This window comes from Cyrtonyx montezumae, unplaced genomic scaffold (genome assembly GCF_038088225.1).
Source record: "Cyrtonyx montezumae isolate F1298 unplaced genomic scaffold, pur_monq_1.0 scaffold_1, whole genome shotgun sequence".
Classification (NCBI taxonomy): domain Eukaryota; kingdom Metazoa; phylum Chordata; class Aves; order Galliformes; family Odontophoridae; genus Cyrtonyx; species Cyrtonyx montezumae.
The window spans coordinates 16,525,068-16,546,063 of NW_027071825.1; the positions used below are offsets into that span (position 1 = coordinate 16,525,068).

At 35.6% G+C, this 20,996-nt stretch overlaps 1 protein-coding gene across 6 annotated transcripts in view; it reads left to right on the plus strand.

The window, feature by feature from the left end:
• The window catches only part of PTBP2 (polypyrimidine tract binding protein 2), a 40,051-nt gene that overhangs the window by 9,623 nt on the left and 9,432 nt on the right, over positions 1-20,996 (plus strand). For 4 of the 6 annotated variants that reach the window (XM_065742047.1, XM_065742056.1, XM_065742013.1 and 1 more), the window contains exons 3-7: positions 2,310-2,385; positions 12,707-12,879; positions 13,306-13,449; positions 15,561-15,725; positions 15,798-15,908. In XM_065742047.1, coding sequence (XP_065598119.1) covers positions 2,310-2,385; positions 12,707-12,879; positions 13,306-13,449; positions 15,561-15,725; positions 15,798-15,908 — 669 coding nt within the window. The remainder of the gene's footprint in view (positions 1-2,309; positions 2,386-12,706; positions 12,880-13,305; positions 13,450-15,560; positions 15,726-15,797; positions 15,909-20,996) is intronic. The other 2 variants (XM_065742030.1, XM_065742039.1) reach the window with 2 other exon arrangements.

Sequence of the window (20,996 nt, forward strand, 5' to 3'; positions counted from 1 at the left end):
GCCAGTATAGAAACCTCGCATTTTCTAAAGCAAAATTCTTTTATAAGTATAATGACAAACTCTTGTAACTGGCTATGTAAATGTTATTGTGAAATGTTAAATACATTCAGAATGCAAGGACTTTTAAAAGTGTTCCTAGGACACAACTGCGTAACCACTCTTTTGACTGTTTAGCTTGGTCTTGATTTGGATGTTTTTTCTGTGGTAGGTTAGGAAACTTAGCGGGCTTTCACAACATGTTTGTTAGGAGGCAGAGGTAATCATTTTTATATTCTGCTAGTCTGTATTTTCTCATTTAGGCAACTTCTTGAAGCTGAAGGCAGTTGGAATAAATTCTAGATTTCAGTTTTGTGAAGTTCTTATAGGGTTTGGGAAGAACATTAATTCATCAGTAGCAGAGGTGTTTCAGCTCTTTGTGTAGTATCTGTTCTGTTGCAAATTGATGACTGGCCTATGAAGGGCAACTGAATCTACCACTGAAATGATTTAATTTGCCTGACTATGGATGGATTCAGTCTCTGCTGCCTTTGTCCATTAAGCTGAGCTGTCCAGGCCAGGGATGAGAGCTTCTGAGCAAGGCTGGATGAGTAACTGTGAGCAGAAATAGCTGTTGTATTACTGAGTGAACAGTAGCGTTGGGAATCTTGACCTTTACGGCACTCTATCTATGTAAATACTACATTAGAAAAATATTCCTTCTCTCTTGTTAATGGACTGCTTGTGTAGCCGTTGTACTGGTTGTTAGTATATGACACTCACAGTACAGAGTAACAGGTTGAATAGTAAAGAGTTTCTATAAATTTTCTTATGTATGTCTTTGTTATGTCCAGTTATGTTTTTCCTTATCTTAACTGGTTGGATATCTACCTTTTCAGTTGAATGAGATGACCTCTTGGTATTAGCCATTTCTTTATTTTAAAGGAAGTCAACTGGTGATGTGACAGGCACAGTTTTTTTTGTTGATGTTAAGAGTGAGGAGTCTTTCATAGGCTGTATATGGATTCCACAGAGAATGCTAAATGCTAAAATTTACATGAACTTTAACATCTGTGTATGTGTACATACTACTTCTTAGCACTTCTGGATGTCAGGTGCCATTTTTGTGTTTATATGTGCACAGAACGGTGTGTTCCAATGCTCAGTGTTTGATTTTTATGCATCTTTCAACTATGCAGTACAAAAAGGCAATATTCTCAGGTTAATTTAGAATGTAGTTTTGAGGTATTTTGCAGGACATTTTCTAACTAGCATTAGTTTCTAGATTCTATTGCAATGCCCAGAACAAAATGAGAAACGTGCACTTTTTAAAGGAGATGAGCTGTGACTGGTTTCTTTCCTGTTTTCCACTTTAGTGGTGAGATAGTGGTGAGATTAATGTTAAGGCTGTTGGAGAAGTACTTTTGAAGCAGGAAAAGATCTAATTAAAATGTTTAAAGGTTGTCAAATTTATTTCTTTTTAATGATTTCTGTTTTTTAAGCAAAATATTTTTTTGGGGGGGAAATAAAGACTTGCTGGAGTGGTACAAGAAGGAAAAAAGAAAAAGGGAGAAAAAACAGTAGGGGGGGAAGAAAGAAATGCCTCTTCAGCTTTGTCAAATATGTGTCTTATAAATAATTTGAGGAAAAGGTTAACTTCTGAGTTTTCCATATGAATCCTACTGTTTTTTTGCAGCCTGCTACTATTCAAAAAGATCATTTTCTTGATAATAATCATGTTTTAGGAATTACAGTTGCTACCTTTAGGTGCTACCCTCTGCCCTAAGTTCTATTTTTTGGGACAGATGGATGTCCCCGGATTGAAAAGTGATAATATTCTCTGACGACAAGTCTCCTTTTCAAATAAGAATGTTAGAATTGAGCTCAACTCACTATTTCTGTTCGTATTTATTTATTTATTCCCTTGTAGTTTTGTCTGGATATAATATTTTAACATAAAATATTAAAATGATAACTAAGTATTGGAGACACAATAAACATTTAATTATAATATGTAAATTTGAAGTGCTGAACAAAACTATTGTTCAGGCACTTCTTATTGTATCTTAAGGTGACTGCATTTCAGCGATGGGTATAACAACTGTGCTTAAGCTGCTCTCATTGCAAAGTTTGCCTTGTAAATATACTGCTTTATGTAGACTTCAAGCTGTTGCACTTATCTGAAATGAGAAAGTCTTCCAAATCTGAATAGGTTTGGTTTTGCTTGCTTAAGTTCTTCTAAAGATTTTCCCTGTCAAACTGACATTTTTAATATCATCTTTAAAAATCTCAAAATAGAGGAAAAAAATCTCTTACTGTCTCTTTCTTTTTAGAGAGGATCTGACGAACTTCTTTCAGGCAGTGTACTCAATAGCCCGAACTCTAACATGAGCAGCATGGTAGTTACTGGTAAGTGATGCCCTTTCAAAGGAGAAATCTATCATTTATTCTTGGACTCATATCCTGTTTAAAAGGGGAGATCACTGAAACAAGAATCTGTTGTGCTATAGAGGGATAAACTGTTGGCATGCATTAGACTGTAGTGACTTTACATATACTCAAAATCCTCAGTAATCTGAGAAGAGTAATCCCATAAAACAAAGAGCAACTTTCTGATGTCTGTACAGTATGTTGATGGTGGGTACACGATGAAAAATCACACTTATGCTGCTGCCTTCAAAGTAAGGAATCAAAACTACCAGCTAAAGGTAAACAGCACGTAGCTCACTATGACTTCTCTTTCTTCTCATGTAGCTTCTGTGAGCCTGGGCATTACAGGACAAATGCTGCCCTGTAATCCATAACATAGTATGGATTCAGGAAGAGAGAATTTGGTCTGTTCTCTTTTAGACTTCGAAAGCAGTAAACTTTACTTTGCTCCTTCAGTTTCAGATGGCAGTGTTACTGAAGTCTCAATGTCCATGTGAAGTGAGTTAGGTTGTTCTTTAATCACTGTGGTGTTACTAGATAGTAAGGTCTTCAAGGAATAGCACATAATAAAATGCCTTTCATTGCAGTGTATGGTCCTGACATTTGAACTTGCTTTGAGTTCCTTCTGAGAGCTCACCTTGAAGTCTTGCTTTTTCTCTTCTGTTTTTCTCTCCGAGAACATGTAACTTTTTTTTTTCCTTCAGAGGTATGGAGGAATTAGTTTATGGTATCAGTGTTGCTTGGGCTTCCCAAATAGTTGCTTGGTTCTCAGCTTCAGGGTGCAGTATGTATATATCCCCACCTGTATTTTTTTGTTGCAGTAAAGTATTAGTGACAGATTTAATATTGGATTGAAAAGAAAGTAAACAAAGATTAAGATGTGGGATACAGTTACACACATCAGGTGCTGTGATGTCAACTGTTGCCAGAGTGGACATTCTCTTCCTGCATTCCTAATAGAAACAACAAAAAAGCCAAACATGCAACTGTTTGTGTTTCTGCCCAGCTCAGTGCTGGAGTGTTAATACTCTTGCAAAATAAGCTAATACAGCACTAAACTGTACTGCCAAGAAGAGCTCCTTTCCGTTGGAGCAGCTTACAGATTGGTCATATGACTGTACAATTGATCCTGTAATTGTGGTCCTGTACATTGCAGGGAAAGTGATTGGAGTGGATAAAGAAATATAATGTATTTGTGGTCATTTCAGAGCCCCTGGAACACTTAATTATCTCCTCTGAATTTTGTGCTTGATTCTATTTCTAAAACAGGTGCATCATCTCATTTCCATTTTCTTGATGTCCTCGGCAGTCCGAGATAATTCTGCTTCAGCAATTAGCTTTATTTAAATGAGAAACTAGATTTAAAGGGAGTTTGAGTTGTTTGTATGGGGGTGGAGACTCACTGTTAACAGGAGAAGCTAGTTTTTCCAGAATATTTTGAATTTTTCCTATATATTTGAAGGGAAACTTGAAAATCAGGAAAGCTAAATAGAAGTTCACTTATCAAAAGGAAAAAAAAACTTACAACCTATAGGGGAAAGAAAAGAAATATGTTTGGATTTTCAGAAGAAAATTTACAGAAGCTTTTCTAAGAAGCCTTAAAGCTTGAAATCTGTGTTTTTCTCATCAAAGGTTCTTTGTGGAAAAAATTGCTTTGATTACATAACATGGATGGAGGAGTATGTGTCTACTGAATGCAAATTCTCCTACCCTCCATCTTTGTTTTTTTCCTCTCCTTCCTTTCTTTTTTTAAGCACCAGGGAGACAGTTTCCAAACAAACTGATTCTCTGTTTTACAAAAGCAAGACCTCTTGGTAGGTCTGCAGGCATCCAGAACTGTAAATGGTTTCTGAGAAAGGATCTCATTATCAACTGGCAGTGGTCTGAGATAAGCTCCTGGAGTATCTGTTGTTTGTAGCAAATTTTCTTACTAACTAGCTATATAGGAGTATTCTGGAAAAGTAACCTAGGGAATAAACTAAACAAAACAGTAACAACAAAACAGCCACATCCACAAATGCATTATTTTAATTCAAGTCATTCCCTACAGGGGTATGTGGGAAGGGGTCTTGCTTGGTTGTGGAGTTCTGTTTGTTTTGTTTTTAAGCAGTTTCTTGGCATTGTGTACAAGCTTCTCTTCTTCTTGCCTTTCTTAAATAACATATAAAATTTTTAGAGTGGGTTAAATCAGCATTTTGCTGTTATTGCTATATGCGTATATTCTTGTATCTGTCTTGTTTATCAGGAATCTGGGGGGTGTATTTTCCAGACTTGCACAGGTTTCCTTTGCAGTTTCAAATTATAGATGCAGAAATGATTGGGTCTGGAATGGAAACTGATGCATTAATTTTTTTTGTACCTGCCTGCTGAAGCCAAATGGGATGAAAGATTCTTTATGTCCAAACTAATGTCTGTATTTTTTTTTCCTTCAATGCTGTTACCTTTTTTCTGTAGATGATTTTAAAACTTCTATGAGAAGGATTTTTCAGCTGTAGCTGAGCCATTGTAGCTTTCCAGGGCCTATTTAGAGTATCTGTGGTTATATTAGTAACCTACAAACTAGTGCCTGCTTGGAGTTTGGTGTTATTTTATGACACCAGTCTATTGTTGGTTTGTTTTCAACATAAGATTCTATGATATTTTTTGAACAGATACTGTACTGTGTATCTTGTTGGTAGAAGTATGCAATCCAGAAAACAGTTGTGACCAGCACTGCTTTAACAGGGCTAAGCTTAGAAGAAAAACTTGTGAATTGTTCCCTTGTTTCTTTCAGAATCTATGCTGTAAAAATAGACTTCTTAGACTTCTTAAACTTCTTAAGCAATTTGCCTCAGACCTGTTGCCGTTAAGCAGTGTTTTTAAAAAATCTTTTTTTTTTTTTTTAAACAAAACCTACTCATGGCAGTTGATCATTTGTGTAGAGCTGTGAGCTATTAATGGTTCTATATTTAGGGGTAAGGTTGATCCTGAAGTTTTTAGAAATGATTGTCTTACTCTTTTATTATAGTAATATTCCCACGAGAATTTTTTTTTTAATACTCTTTCACATTGAATACTGTAGTTTAATGCTCTTAAGAGTATTCTCATGCTAGTTCTTTCTTAAAGACATGGAAGATGTGTAACCTTCTTTCTCCTTTGTAGAGTCTTATATATGAATTCTTCTCCTTTTTAATTAAAAAAAAGCCTTGCAAAATTGTTAGATAGACGTTTGTTTTGCATTTGAATAATTGTTGGATAAGCATTTGTTTGATGATTTGAACCACTGATAAATGGTATGAAATGCCATTTCAGGAAATGTGTCAGCATATTAGACTGTTCAGAGAAATTGCTCAAAATGAGGTGTGATTCTTGTACAATTTCTGAACAGCATCTTCAAGACTGTATAGATAATACAGTATACTTCCAATTTCCCTTTATGATTTACTGCAAGTTATTATCTAAGTACTTTATGTATCTTCAGTAAAAGAACAGCCTCAAAAGTAAGAGAAACTTGAAGAATTGAGCATGACTGTGATTTTCTTACCACTTACTTCTGACCCCTTGCATCTCCAGTTGATTGCTTCTTCTTGCCCATGAGGTATTTCATGTAAGCACGTCTATTGTAAAATACACCTTTTTTTTTTTGTTTTTACTACAGAAGAGCTTTATGAGCAACATAAAGGAACATCATTCTGTAATCATCTGAGGGTAGAATCCCATCTGCTACAGCATAGTTTGTTGATAGGAAAAAGAGCTTGTGAGGTTCTGGGTCAGCAAATGTTTGTTTTTTGTTTGTTTTTGAGTTATATTTGACTTCACATTTTATCATCAGATGGCGTAGATACGTTGAGTTTGCAGGACCACGGGCCTTGCACTATTAGTGTTTCATTTTAGCTTTTCTGAAAATGCTGTCTGAGTCCATTCTTACTTTCTATCATAAGCATGTGCTCATCTCTCATCCTTGAAGAGCATAAATAAACTTGTTGTAAGAATTGTGAATTTGTTTTTTCTTGTTCATGCACAGCAGCCAATGACTTGAAGGACTACACTGAAGTACAGTTTGATAGCAGGATTCTGAGAAACAAGAGCTGAAGCCGGGGTATATAAAGAGTATCTTCTTGACACTAGACTCTATTCAACTTCTAAGAGAATCAGGTCACTTTTTCTGAAGAACTACAAAGGTTATTTCCTTTACAAGGGGTTACTTTTATGCCAAACTTCCTGTGAGACTTCTTGCAGGTGAAGGACTATTCAATGGAAGTTCTAGGAACAGCTGTGTGTATGAAGGTGCTCATACTATGAACTGTACTGCTGAAATTCACAAAAGAAAAAAAATTGTAGATAAAAAGTGAAAGTTGAGGGAAGTTTTATAAAAGTTATCAAAGACAAAAGATTGACAAAGAAAATGTATTGTTTCTGCAATAGCTACTATCACATTTATTATTTGTTTTTGCATTTTTACTCAATTAGTAAAAGCTTTTCAAAAATGATTTTCTACAGAGCTCAGCAAGCTCTTGTAGCTTTAAGTGATATTAATCTTCATCTCATTTTTTATTTCATTAGCAGGGAGGGTTAGTAGTGACTTTGATAGGTGATTTATTGTATTAACAGAATACTAGGCACTAAGGCATTGCAAGATAATATTCTCACTGCCCTGTTTAAGAGTATCAACATAGATGTTCTGGTTTTGATGGTGCATTAAGTGAAGTTGTTTTTTAGTTAACACTAATGATGCATAAGCGTAGGTAATTTATTTAATTCTGAATTTTCAAATTTATTACGATTCATAAAATCATTTGTGATTGGAAATACCACTAAGATCAACTAGTCCAACCAGCAGCCCATCACCTCAATGGCCACTAAGCTGAGTCCCTCAGTGCCATGTCTACCTTTCTGTGTAATCCTCCAGGGGTGGTGACTCCACCTCATCCCTGGGCAGCTTTTTCCAGTACCTCACCACTCTTCCGGAGCAGAAATTTTTCCTGATATCCAACCCAAACCTCCACTGCTGCAACTTAAGGCCGTTACCTGGGAAAAGAGGTCTGCTTCCCCCTTGCTAGAATCTTCTTCCCAGTAGTTTTTATTGAAGAGCGATAAGCTCTTCCCTGAGCCTTGTGTTCTCCAAATGAAACAGTCCCAGTTCCTCCAGCTGTTCCTGGTAAGGTGACAGACTTGTATTCCAGACCCCTCAGCATCTTCATTGCTCTGTTTTGGATACAGTCCAGGGCCCCAGTTTCCTCCTCATAGCGTGGGGCCTGAAAGTGAGCAGGTTACAGTGCTGAGTTCAGAGGGATGGTGACCTCCTTAGTCCTGCTGACTGCACTGTTTCTGTTACAAGCCCAGATGCTGTTGACCTTCTTGTCCACCCTAGTACACAACTGGCTCGTGTTCAGCTGAGTGTCAGCTAGTACTCCAGTTAGTAGTTCAAAAGATTTTATGTGTACCACATAAATTTTAGTCTGTTATACTTTTCAATCATGTAGGTCACTCTTAAAGCTATTCCTCCTATTTATTTACATGGAAACTATGAAAGGAACAAAGAGCAAAATAACACTATTTGATAGAAAAAATTCTCAGATAGAAAAACGCTATTTTTTGATGTAGTCACCACCATGATCTATGAATTCTCAGCAGGGGTGAACAATAGCCTGCATGCTGCATGTGTAGGAATCTGCACCAGTGGAGTTGACCCACCATTGTCACTGTCACTGTTGCTGAAGTGCAGAACTGACCATCTTGCTGTGCTGGCATCCAGTGTTTGGTCTCCATAAATATTCAGCAAGTGTTGGGGGATGCCAAGTTTTTTTTTCATGGAGGGATTCAGTAGCACACATGCAAATTTCCACAGTAGATGCAGTTTTGTCAGTGCCTCTCTGGTGCCATCTGTTACACAGGAAAAAAATGTAATGGAATATTGGTTGAGTGATTCAACCTCTACTGCCATATCACTAGCATAATAAAAGAAGTGGCATTATTTTGGAGCAGACTCAGGTGGGCATTTGCTTGTGGACAGCCTGAATTTTAATGCTCAGAATGTTTGAACACTATATCTTTCTGTAAGTTAAGAAACTTTAGGTGATGAACAAGAAAGAAACCATACTGACAATCAACTATGTTCACATGTCTGGATGGGGGAGAGGGAATACAGTTATTATAATTGATTTAGTTAATTTTTATCAGCATCACTATGCTGTAATTTGTTTTTATTTCATTTCAGGTGCATTACACTCTAGCCATAGCAGTTTTACATTTCTTAAGGGTAGGAGTGACCGACATTTGTTCTGGATGATCCTGTGCAACTTTGAACGGCCAATGTACCACATTATAATTGTATTAGAGTTAGAAAACATAATCAGTGGATTTAGAAACAGCAGACTGGATGTAAATGTGCTGTTCTAGTCCTTAATTAAAACAGTATAATTAATCTTTTATCTGCTGGTCTGTGGTTATTTATTTGAACTCATGTTGATGATGGGCATTATTCTTTGTTGGTTAGGGTTAGTTTCGTTAGTATTTGGTCAGGATTTTCCTTTGCCTTATGGTCTGTTTCTGGAGTAAGGCACCACCCGTAAGGCTCCATCCCATCCGCTGATGGGATGCTTCAGTTAGGGGGTAAGACTTCTGCAACATAGTAGTGGCCTAGCAGGAGAAGGATAGAAGTATGTTTTATCTCATTAAGTATAAAATCTTAAAGAACATTCTCCTCTCTCCCCAGAGATCCTCAAAACAACAAAAGCCAAACAGAGCTGGCATCGAACATGTAACCTGCGATTTCAGAATTAAAAAATACAGCCTTTACAGAACTGCATATTTTCATACTTTTTATCTTTTTTCCATGTATTATTGACTTTTTTCTTCACTGCAAGCAATCTGAATTCCAGATTTTATCTTTAGCCTGAGTTCTGAGATATCTGTTTAAAAAAATAAGAATCTAATTTTCCCTATTTTGGGGTCCTGTTGATGTCTGCAGCAAGTCTCGTGCAATCCTACTGAAGATCCTCTCTTCCTATTTTCTGTCATCCATATCAGGACAGTTATGTACACTTAGGAAAACCAGAGCTGCAACGGTCTCTGTGTACAGACTCTCTGTGGTTTTCTTTTGTTGCTTTCCACAGGTGATTGTTTTTGGTAACCACTGTGGTATTTAATCTTTGTCTGATCAGAATCAACAAATTTAAATATTTTCATAATTCCATTGCCTTCTTTTTGTCAAGTATTCCTGTGTGAATATATGCCTGATGCTGCTTGTTAAAAACATTGAATTTCGTATATTCAATTTAGATAAAACAAATACTGTTGACATTAGCAGCAAGTATGAGTAAGTCTGTTAGGGATCCTTTCTTTAACATATGAAGAGATTATATTGGAGGATGAATTGAGTCTTTCAGGAAAGCCTGAATACTTCAATTTCTTTCTTTTGTAGTTGGTTGGTGGGCTCTACTGATAATTGTTATATAGAGTAACATGTAGAAATCATGTTTATCAATGATTTCTACTATTGCAGGTATAAAAGGATTTATAGTTAGCTTTTTTTCCTCCTTGTGTCAAAGAAATAACAAGTTAAATTTTATTGTATGCCAAATCTTTGCCCTTATCAATTTCTGTACTGGGAGATATTGTGAATGTGAGAGGAGGAACCTTTGAGGAAAATGAATGAAGATTTCATGCAGTAGCTCTTAATTTCTAGAGTAAATATTCATTACAATTATTGTTGTAGAAAATTGCACACAAAATACTGGATTTGTATATTTTCAAGGTAAAACTATGTACATGTTTTTCAGCTCATGTATTTTGGCTTCAGAACATTTCAGGTTGCATTTATGTGTATCTTTCTGGGGGGAGGGAGAAGGAAGTGCCCAAAGAAAAATTCCTTGGGTTAAAATGTTATAAAAATATGTTTTTAAAATTAGTTTTCAGTAGGAAATGTTTCTACAGAAAACTACACAATAGTAACTACTTGTGAACATTAAATCTTTACAACTTGAATGAATGAATACAATGGACTTAATCTTGTGCACGTTAGGCTTCATTTTGCAACTCATATATATAGGTTTTCATTCCTGTTTTAATAAAATAGGAGTTTCTCACTACAAATGTCAGAGAATGCAGATTGCTTAGATAATGCCCATTTATTTGTCAGCTCTTCAATTTCTGTGACTTGTGTTTTGGTGCAATAGGTATGTGGCTCATATGTGAATTATGTTTAGACTGCAGGATCCTAGATTGGAGAATAATGGTTTTAAATGGCATTTGTAGAGAAAAGATCTTGCTTAGAATTAGCCAACTGATGTTGCATGGAAACTGGATTTTTCTTCCTCTCTTTGCTGGAGAACCAAAGAGGACTTTGCATCAGTGCAGTGGCTATTGCAGAACAGATCTTAATGTTTTTTATTGGAATAGTTTTTTGCCAGTAAGCTTCCACTTCAGTAGCACTTCCTTGTTAGTAGTTATTAGCTGACTTTTGAGATTTCCCTTTCCCCGTTTTCTTCAATTTTGCATTTTTTTCCAGGAGCATCTTTCAGACTGTTTTGTGTCAGACTGTCTGAATAATGTTATTTTTAGTGCTTGGGTTTGCTTTTTTTTTTTTTTTTTGCTTGAGATTGTAGTTGGTGCTTTAACAGCAGCTTACCTTTTTCAGTAGCTCTGAACAATTTGTGCTTCCATGTTTTAAATACTGTTTTTTTATACCCAAGTGTAGTTCAAAGATGTCTCTGACGGAGAAGCATTGCTTGAAATGGTACATAAGAGGCTGTATAAAGTTAGGGAGAGATGCTTCATATGGTGCCAGAAACTTTACTATTTATCTTAAAATATAATTTCATTTATTTGACTAATGCTTTGAAAATTCACATCTATGTACATACATGCTTAGTATATGACAGTTTTTTACTGTCCTTATTTGAAGTACTGAGTTTGTGTTAAGCTATGTTGGCTGCATAAAAAAAGTATTCTGTATTCAAGAAAAGCAATGATAACTAATTTTTTTTTTTTTCCCATCTTCTATCCAATGTTAAATGTTTTGGGGTAAATCTTGTTGCCTTCATTTTGTGAATATTACCAGTTTGGCTTTCCTTGTCTAAGGTACGCTCCTGCCAGTAGGAAATCAGCATCTCTGTCAGGCTTACTATGCAGCACTATTGCCAGAGGTCCTCAATTTGCCATCCATGTTTTGTCTTCCGTTCTTTAGTGTATTCTGCTGTATATTATTTTCCCTGTATTGATCTACCTTTTATCTTCTGGAAGTGAATGTTTGTTCCCTGAAACTCCAAACATGCGAAACCATGCAATAGTCTTGAGATGCAACAGCAGAGCAGAAAAAAATGTATCTTACTGCATTCATCCTCTTCTCCAGTGTCTGTTGGATACTACTCCCTGAATTCTGACTAGATCAAATGTCGTAAGGTTTTTTTTTGTTTTCTAGAACAAAAAGAAAAAGACTTAGAAAATCTTCAGCAATAGAGGAAGCTGGAAAGCAGAAACACTGCATTAGGACAGGAAGTTTAGCTTTTAAGAAAAGGTGTAAGAGGGTGATAGAAGTAATTTGCGATGTATAGATTTTTTTTTTTCCTTTTCCTTTCACTAAAATAGAGGAAATGACTGTATTTACTGAAAATGGAAACTCTTCATAGCTTTGGTCTGAGAACTGGAGTTCACCTGTTTTGTTAGAAGCAATGACAGGTCAGCAAAATATGTTACTCAGTCTGGCTGTTTGGATCCAGAGCTGAAATGTGGATATTCTTGACGTCTAAATGAATCGATTCCATTCTGTGTTTTTAATATTGACTTAGTTGTCGTGGTGTAGGCAGACTAAGTTAAGAGTTTAAATCCTTAATTTTAAATTGGGCACACACTTTGCATAACTTGTTTTCAATTCAATCATATATGAATGAAATATTTTTGTAAGTCATCAGATTAGGCCTAAATAATTTTCCTGGACAAAAAATCTGAACTATATGTGTGATAACTGAATACTTCTTTATTCCCTTCCCTCTGGACATAGCAGCCATTGGCTTTCTTACGAAGGCAAGGCTTTTGGAGGATTTAACATAAATGCTTGCTATTGATTTTTCCCTCTTCCTCTTATTTCTTTTAATTAATTTTATTTACTAGCTAAAACAGTCTTGTTCTTAAGTTTATTTTTTAAATCCTCATCAGCACGTGAATTTGAACCCTAATAATTTTTATTTTGTTCTAAACACTCGCGTTTTCTTTTAGACCACAAGGTTCTTAGAAAGATTTATCATTTATCATAAAAAGAACTTTTAATAAGAATGCTAATAATGGCAGTACGTTCTTCAAATACTTTGAATATGTCTTTCAGCTAATGGTAATGACAACAAGAAATTCAAAGGTGAAGATAAAATGGATGGGGCTCCTTCTCGTGTTCTTCATATCAGAAAACTGCCTGGGGAAGTGACAGAGACAGAAGTTATTGCTTTAGGCTTACCTTTTGGTAAGGTAACCAACATCCTGATGCTGAAAGGGAAAAACCAGGTAATTTGTTGCTGCTTTTCTCATTTCAAAATACGTTGCTTAAAATTTATTGAAATAAAGTCATGCAACAGTTAATATTAATCAACATTAATGGGGAAAGAAGAGAGGGAAAAACTTTGTTTCTTTCTTTAGAAAAGCTTATGCTGTCTTGTGAATTCTGTCTGGGAACATGGATTGGTTAGCAATTAAATAAAGTAGGAAGTAAGATAAATACAGATAAGATAAATACAGGTGAGATAATTGTTCTTCATTTCTTCAGATGAATTTTTGGAGATGAAGTAGCCTGGCAAATAAAGTTGGTAATTGGAGAATTACGTCTTCTAAAGATTGATATTTGGCAAAATTTATTCTCGAACATTTTCTTTCTTGTGCTTCTAGTGCAAAGGTTATCTATTTGAAATGTATCTGTTTAACTTGGTATTACAGGCTTTTTTGGAACTTGCAACAGAAGAAGCAGCTATCACTATGGTTAATTATTATTCTGCTGTGACGCCTCATCTTCGTAACCAGCCTATCTATATCCAGTATTCCAATCATAAGGAACTGAAGACTGATAACACACTGAATCAGGTATATTTGCTATTACATGGTATTAGAAATTTAGACAGTAGAGTATGTGACTGTGTGATTCAAGAATACTTGTTATTTAAATCTACTTTGGGCCACATTCAAACACTGCTGTAGTTTTGGTTGTTCTGTTTTAATAATGAAGATATGCTTTCTCTGTGTTTCTTCAATTAGGATGAATTTACTTAGTGTGAAAAGAATGATTGGGAAGATGTTTTAACTTGAAAATTTTTCATAAAATAAATTTGTCTTAGAAACTGTAGGATGAGAAAATTAACTTTTTAATTCTTACACCTGAGATTCTAGGATCTCTCTGTATTTTCCTAGTGATAATGACTTAATGTGAATGCCTACGTTTTGGTGCTTTGAATGATTACTCTGGATGCACTGGGTGGGTTCTCCTGTGATCTGCTGTTCCTGAAGAACACATCAGTGCTCAGTGCGGGGATAAATGTGCATGTTAGCAGAAAGTAAATATGTTTAGTTTTTGCCTCTACAGAACCTATTTTAAAAGAAAGATAGATGCATATACCTGTTTTTAGTACAGAGATTTTGTTTTTCTAAGAGGAAAATTAGCAAAAATAATGCCTTTGCAAAATCAGTTTTCATAATGTGATGACTGTTTCTTACAAAGGGAAAAGAAAACATTAACTTACCACAAGTCAAACGATTATTTTAAGATTGATTTCTTATATTCATCTTGAGAAGTGGCTATTTATATAAATCCTAAATGTAGTTTTGAACTTCTTTGAAAAAATGCTCACTGTTGTATTCATTTTATAGGTTATCCTCATTTATTAATTCAAGCAAGTTCATTCACTTCATCATGTATTCATGCTGACTTTAGTGCAGTGAAGTATGGTGTGTAAGCACACATGAATAGTGCCATCGAAGATTAATGTTAAAAGTAACTTCACAAGTACTGATTCTGTAGGGTGTGTGGTTCAGAATTTTCCAATCACTTAAAGACATGCTTTAATTGGTGTGCTGCTTTTGTGCTCACTGAAGGAGTAGGAAATAATTATGCAATTCAGCCAAATATTCGGAACAGCTTGAAATTTGTGTTTTTCTTACATTGGGGGAAAGAGAATGTGTTTTTTATCAAAAAGCATTTTTATAGAATTACAGTAATTAATGTTAAATAGAGTTAAATTTTGTTTTCTCAGCTAGTGCTCATCAGGTCTTAATTTTTTTAATCTTAACTCATTGATTCATTTCATTTTGAAGAGTATCGTGTAAGTCCTGAGTTGTGAAACTGTGGTAGCTCCGATACCTCTCTGAAAGTAATGCATTATGCTTTACTATGATGGTTATTATGAGTTAGTTTTGACTGGTGTGCTCCCTTTTTGTTTTGTACTGTTCTGTTTCGTGGGAATGTTTTTTTTTTAATGGAAGTAGCAACTGGAATCCATTTTTTTTACACTGTATTTTCTCAGGAAAAATTATCTTTCTGGTACTTTCAGTTTTGGCAGCAACAATAATTATGTAGAGGTGTGTGTTTTGTGATGTCATCTAAACTTTTGAATTTCTCTAAGCCTACTTATTCTAAAACCTAAAAAGCAGAAGGAAACAAAAGTACCCATGGTGGAAGAGGATTTTGTTTCTCTTTTTTAGTTAGAAGAGTAAATAACAGATACCAGGTTGTTTACCTCACTGTGTATACTACTTTCTGATGCTGTCAGTCTTGTACATTATTTGTGTTACAACAGAGAAGCTTTGCGTTGTTCAGCATTATCCTTTCCCCACAGAACTTTCCACATAATTAAAGTGGCAGTGAAATATTAACTAGTAAAAACTTGAAGAAAACAAGATTAAAAATTACTGGCTTCTTATCTTTTTTTGCCTTTAAGAGTCTGCAAAGGAGTTTTGACATCCACAAAAACCTATGGTTTTTTTATCATTAATAGTAGAACAATAAGCTTGCTATTAGAAAGATTGATATTTGTGCCATTTGAAGGCTTAATTGATGTATTTGTTTCTGTTTTCTCATGGAGTCGGGCTGTGTTACACTTGCATTGTCTTATTTTTTTTTTCTGAATAATCATGTAACTATTTCTAATTAATTTCTAGCTATTGTCTTGAGATAGTAAAATCTTTGTAATTTTCTTTTCAAGCGGGCCCAAGCTGTTCTTCAGGCAGTGACAGCTGTGCAGGCAACAAATGCTCCCATAAGTGGGACCACTGTTAGTGAGAGTGCAGTTACTCCAGCTCAAAGTCCGGTGCTTAGAATAATTATTGACAACATGTACTATCCTGTAACCCTGGATGTTCTTCATCAGGTAAGACAAATCTTATTTTAATTTGACCATGTCATTAGCAGGAACATGTGTATAAAAATTTGTTTTTGACAGATATTCTCTAAATTTGGTGCTGTATTGAAGATAATCACATTCACAAAGAATAACCAGTTTCAAGCTTTACTCCAGTATGGTGATCCTGTGAATGCACAGCAAGCAAAACTAGTAAGTATAGTTTTCTTTTAAGGCTAGATATGTTTCTATGCTCTAGACATTTGTACGTTGTTAATAGAATGCTGACTGCTCCTTTGTTTCTGATAATTTTTTTCAATAAAAATTTGGAATTTTGTACAATTTTGATGAAGATTAATGTCATAAAGACCACACGTTCTGAATTATAGTGTCTGCAGCTAGGAATGGTGAACCAAAGACAAAGACTAGATTTTATATGTATATATATTATATATAATGTGTGTATATAATTTTTAATATAATTTTTCAAGGATTAAGTAGAATTAATTTATATTCTTTAACATTCACGTGCAGTCTGGGTTTTGGGAAGGCTGACTAAAATCATTGTGCTGGTTAAGTGTTGCTTGACAGCATAGAAAGAGCTTATTACCCAGAGGTGAGAGAATAGCTGAGAATATCATGTAAAAGTGAAAAGCTCATGCCTCAGATTAAGTTGGTAGAGAGAATCTGATAGTACAGGAAAGAAAAAACAGGCTTCGGTTTCTACTGTGCTGTTTAAAGAATGATGACTCTATTGAGATAAATACTGTCATTAAAAAGTGGAAGATTGTTATTTTCATTCTTGTCACCATATGAAGTAATGGACATTGATTAAAAGAGTATGAGGCAGCCAAGACAGGGAATCACAAAAAATGAGATATTTTCAGAAAGAAGTGTGTAAGTGTTCTTTCTATTGAGAAAAAGTAACGTTAGCCTAGGAAAAGCAGATTTTTCATGTGCTTTAAGGTAGTCTACCTCTGGAAAGTAGTCTGGAAGTATTTGTAAACTTTGGAATACATTTTAAATTAGGGATATCGTTTACAACATGTAAAATATAAATTATTATCTGGGAGGAGTGCAAATGTATTACTGTAGTCAGTAAAAAAATTTGCATGAATGGGATACACCCGTCATGTTTATAAATAGACTTAGAATGACATAAAACTAGATTTTGAACCTGAAATTGCTGTGGGTATTGACAGTACGCCATTTTGATTTACATTTCAGATATGTTTTTATCTTAGTGTTCTTCAGGTATTAGTTGCAGATGTTGTAATTCAGTTTTGATCAATGTTTGGAAAGTTATTTTTCAGTAATAGTTGTTGATATGTTTTGCTTTAAAAAAAAATGAAAAACCCCACTTATATTAGTTGATATCTTAAAACACTTTTTACTTCATTTTTTGAGTCTTAAATATATTAGAAGATTTAATGGAAAGATGGCATCTGTGAAATGGGCTCTAGCGATTTGAAAATTGTCAGAATAATTCCAGGGCTATGTTATAAAAGAGAAGTGACTAAATAGCAGGATGAGATAGGTAAAGGAAAGGAAATGCTGTCACTGACTTCTGATAAATTGGTACTAGCTTGTGGGACACTGTTGGTCATAATATTGAAAGCAAAACAACACATTTTTTTCGCTCTGATTTTGCATGTTTTGACTAGGGTGCCTGTTCACTACTGGTAGCTCATGTGTGAATGACTAAACTCAATCGAATAACAATACCTGTAGTTATTGTCTGAGTTATCTTGAAACTTATCTTAGTGACAAATTGAAACTACATTAGGTTTATAGCTTCTTCTTTTAACCAGTTTCTAAGTAAATGCTTTAATGAAGGTAGATGTGATTTTTATTTTTTCTCCCTCTTCTTTTCTTTCCCAGAGATAGAGTAAAATAAGTACTGTTGTTATGATTGAGTTAATGTGATAAAACATGAAGTGTCACCAAATCAAAACTGCCTAAAGGAAAGAAAGTGAAATGATAAGAAGGCCTACAGTTTAAATTCATCTGGAAATAGCGGTAGAAACAAGAGGATGTGGTGGCAACATTTAAGTTGCATGGCATTCAAAGTTAAAAGCGTGGTAAAAAAGTAAAGAAATTTTCAATTTGTTTTCCGTCAGTTGTTACTATAGAAGATAATGGGGAAATTTAATTTTCCACTGGCACTCTTCACAGGAAATCAGAATGTGGTCTTAATAGAAATTGAAGACTTTATTAAGGAAGTTAAAGAGCAATTTGAAAAACTCAAGTGATGTAAGTACCAAGGAGAGATGTTATTCATTTGAAGGTTCTGAGAAAATAGTGACACTGACAAGAATGTACAATATGAAGCCTCTAGCCCTGTGGGATTCCTGCTATCCGAATGAGCAAGTAGTGAAAAATTGCTTTCCTGCTCCACTTGCTGTATGAGAAACTCATTTCCTGTAAAAGTAGATCATGGCTACACTGATTCATGTTTCATCACCACCTTCAGATTGGATTATTATAGTTCATTATATTTGTAACCAAAGGTGAGGACAAACTTCAGGTTACTTTCATTGCAGCAGTCCAGGTATGGTTTGGAGAATGTACTATGAATGTGCAGCACTAGAGCACGTTGAACTATTGTGCTTCCTGTGGTGAAAGAAAGGGATAGTCTGGAGGAGTCTGTATTCATATGGAGATTTTTTGTGTGTCAAAGCCAGCACATTTTCATAGTAAATGGTAGTGCCCTCAACAGAAGCAGAAAACATACTTAGGTTGCTATGAAAGTAATGCTTTCTATGTATTTCCATGGAAACAACAAATACAAGGAACACAGTAACAATATTCAAAGGAGCAAATCCTCAGCTACAAAACACTGCTTTTCAATAGTCACCACCATTAGCTATGCATTTTTGCTAATGGTGAACAAATGCGTGCCTATTGCACTCATACAAATCTGTGCCAGCAGAGGTGACCCACCATTTTGCAGGTGCTATGATGGCATTGTTGCTAGGAGAATGTTGTTGCCTGTGAAGTCCATCTTTCATTGATCTGATAAGAAGCAAATCAGAAGGTGCCAAATCTGAACTATATGGTGGGTGTAGTAAGAAAAGTCAGCCATAATTGACAATGTGCTGGATAGTCTTGAGACTGGTATGGGGCCTGAAGTTACTGTTTTACAGGAGAAGGGTTATCTTCTTCCCTGGCATGACACTGAAAGTTTGAGCCTTTAGCTTAGTCAGTGTCATGATGTTATGGTCACAGTTGATGGTTTGTCCAGGCTCTAGGAGATCCAGAAAGATAACCCATTTCCTATCTCAAAACACAGTGCGCATCAGTTTACCTGCAGAGGGCTGCATCTTAATCTTCAACGAGGAATCCATCAGCAATCCATGGACTTCTGTTTTCACTCCAGCTCATAGTAGTTATACCATGTCTCATCACTGGTAATTATGTGATCCAGGAAACTGCCACCTTCAGCTTTGTATTGATTCTGTAGATTATGGCAAGTGGTGTTCTTTCTCTTCCTATGTGGGCATTTATGGGACACACCTGGATGAAACCTGTAATATTCTAATGTTGCTACCATAGTTTCACATTCTATTAAATCAGTATTCAGCTCCATACACAGTAATCTGCCAGTTTGCCTGGATTAGTTGGTTGAGATGCGCTCATTTGGCGATGTGATGGGTATGCATTTCTGTCTGGGAACATGGCTTGTCTTTCACATCATTTTTTGCAGCTGCTAAAATGAGCCACCTGCTGCCTCACTTTGCTTACATTCACTGTTTGGTCTCCTTAAATGTTCAGCTAGCTCTGAAGAATGTTGGTGCAGTTTTTCCTACGTGGAAGAATTTAGCAGCACCCCTTCACTTCCTTTGTGTTTCTGTGTCAGATGCCATTCTTTTGGGCTGCCTCTCTGCTGTCATATGTTACACAGCAACAACATGTAATGGAATATTGGTGGGGAAAGTTCAACCTCTTCTGCTGTACTGCTGACATCAATCTCCAACGTAATCAAATAGGAGGTGTTACTTTTGGAGCAGCAAATATTGGAACACCACTAATGCTTTCTGTTGGTTTGATACTGGGAGCAATGCTATGCATGAAAGTCATCTTGACCCAGCATGAGTTAAAAATATCACACGTCTTCAGAGTTTCGTTGCGCTTGTCCATCTGAAGCTAAGATGGCATGTAGGTGTTCTGGAGTACTGAGGATTTGTTTCTCTGCAGAAGTTCTTCTAAGGTCTGACTCCACGCTGGAGATGCCTTCTTTCCAGTTTCTTTGACTGCTTCCTGGTGGCTCCATTCTGCTAGCAGACTGCAGGGGAGACCTCCGCTAGGGTTTGTTGCCATAAAATCTGATGTGAGCTTCCCCAGGTCATGTTCTAAACAGAGAATGCATTTCCAGTTAAGATATTTAGCTTCAGGGCAGTTACCCTTGATGGTTATGTTAGTCTGAAATGATGGACCGTGCTTGGATCAACTGAAGAGTGCTGGATTGTCGCCATTATGTCAGGAAACTGAGCAACTGCAGTAGTAACAGTGTTTGTTTTCTGGATGGTCCAGCTTTGTAGAGATCATCTAGCTGGTCTTTTAATGGGGGAACTGCATGAAAAAAAAATAATTTTTTGGATAATAGCTTGTTTTACATACATTGTTTAGCCACAGAAACTTGTATCCAAGAAATTGGTCTCAAAAGTAAACAAACTTCATTCAAACACTTACCTGAAGGATACACTGAAGATACATGTCTCCCAGGAGAGATTTACAATCTTTGAGCTGTCTGAGCTGGAGTTTTGTGAGGTTTACTTTTTTTTTTTTAATATCTTAAACTGTAGCGTTATGTCCCTTTGAAAATATTATTGCCAGTTTCTTTTTGTAGCGTCACTGTAGGTTTTGGTTACCTACATGCTTCCTGTTAAGTATTGACTTACCTGGAAACTATGAACGCATTTTGTCTTGCAACTTTTTTTTGTTTTTAGAGCTAGTGGTTTTTATCAGCATCCTTCTTCCAGCCATAAATTAGTGTGTCTACAGAGTTCACACTGAGGCATAATGAGAACCTTGATTGTATTTTAAGTAATTAGTGCTTTCCTGTGATTTGGACTTAACTAAAAAGGAGCTGTCTTTTGGTTCCAGTTATACCTAGTTTTCATTACTGTAAGAATAGTGTTTTCTTGATGGTAATGGTGTTTCTAAGTGAATTCTGGTTGTGTATCCCTCAGTGGATTTTGGAAGGTAGACTTTGCATTGCCAATATTGTTTCATCTGAATTTCAAGAAGTATTTGTTGAGGGAAATGTCTGGATTGTCTAGTTTTTATTTTTATTTTCAT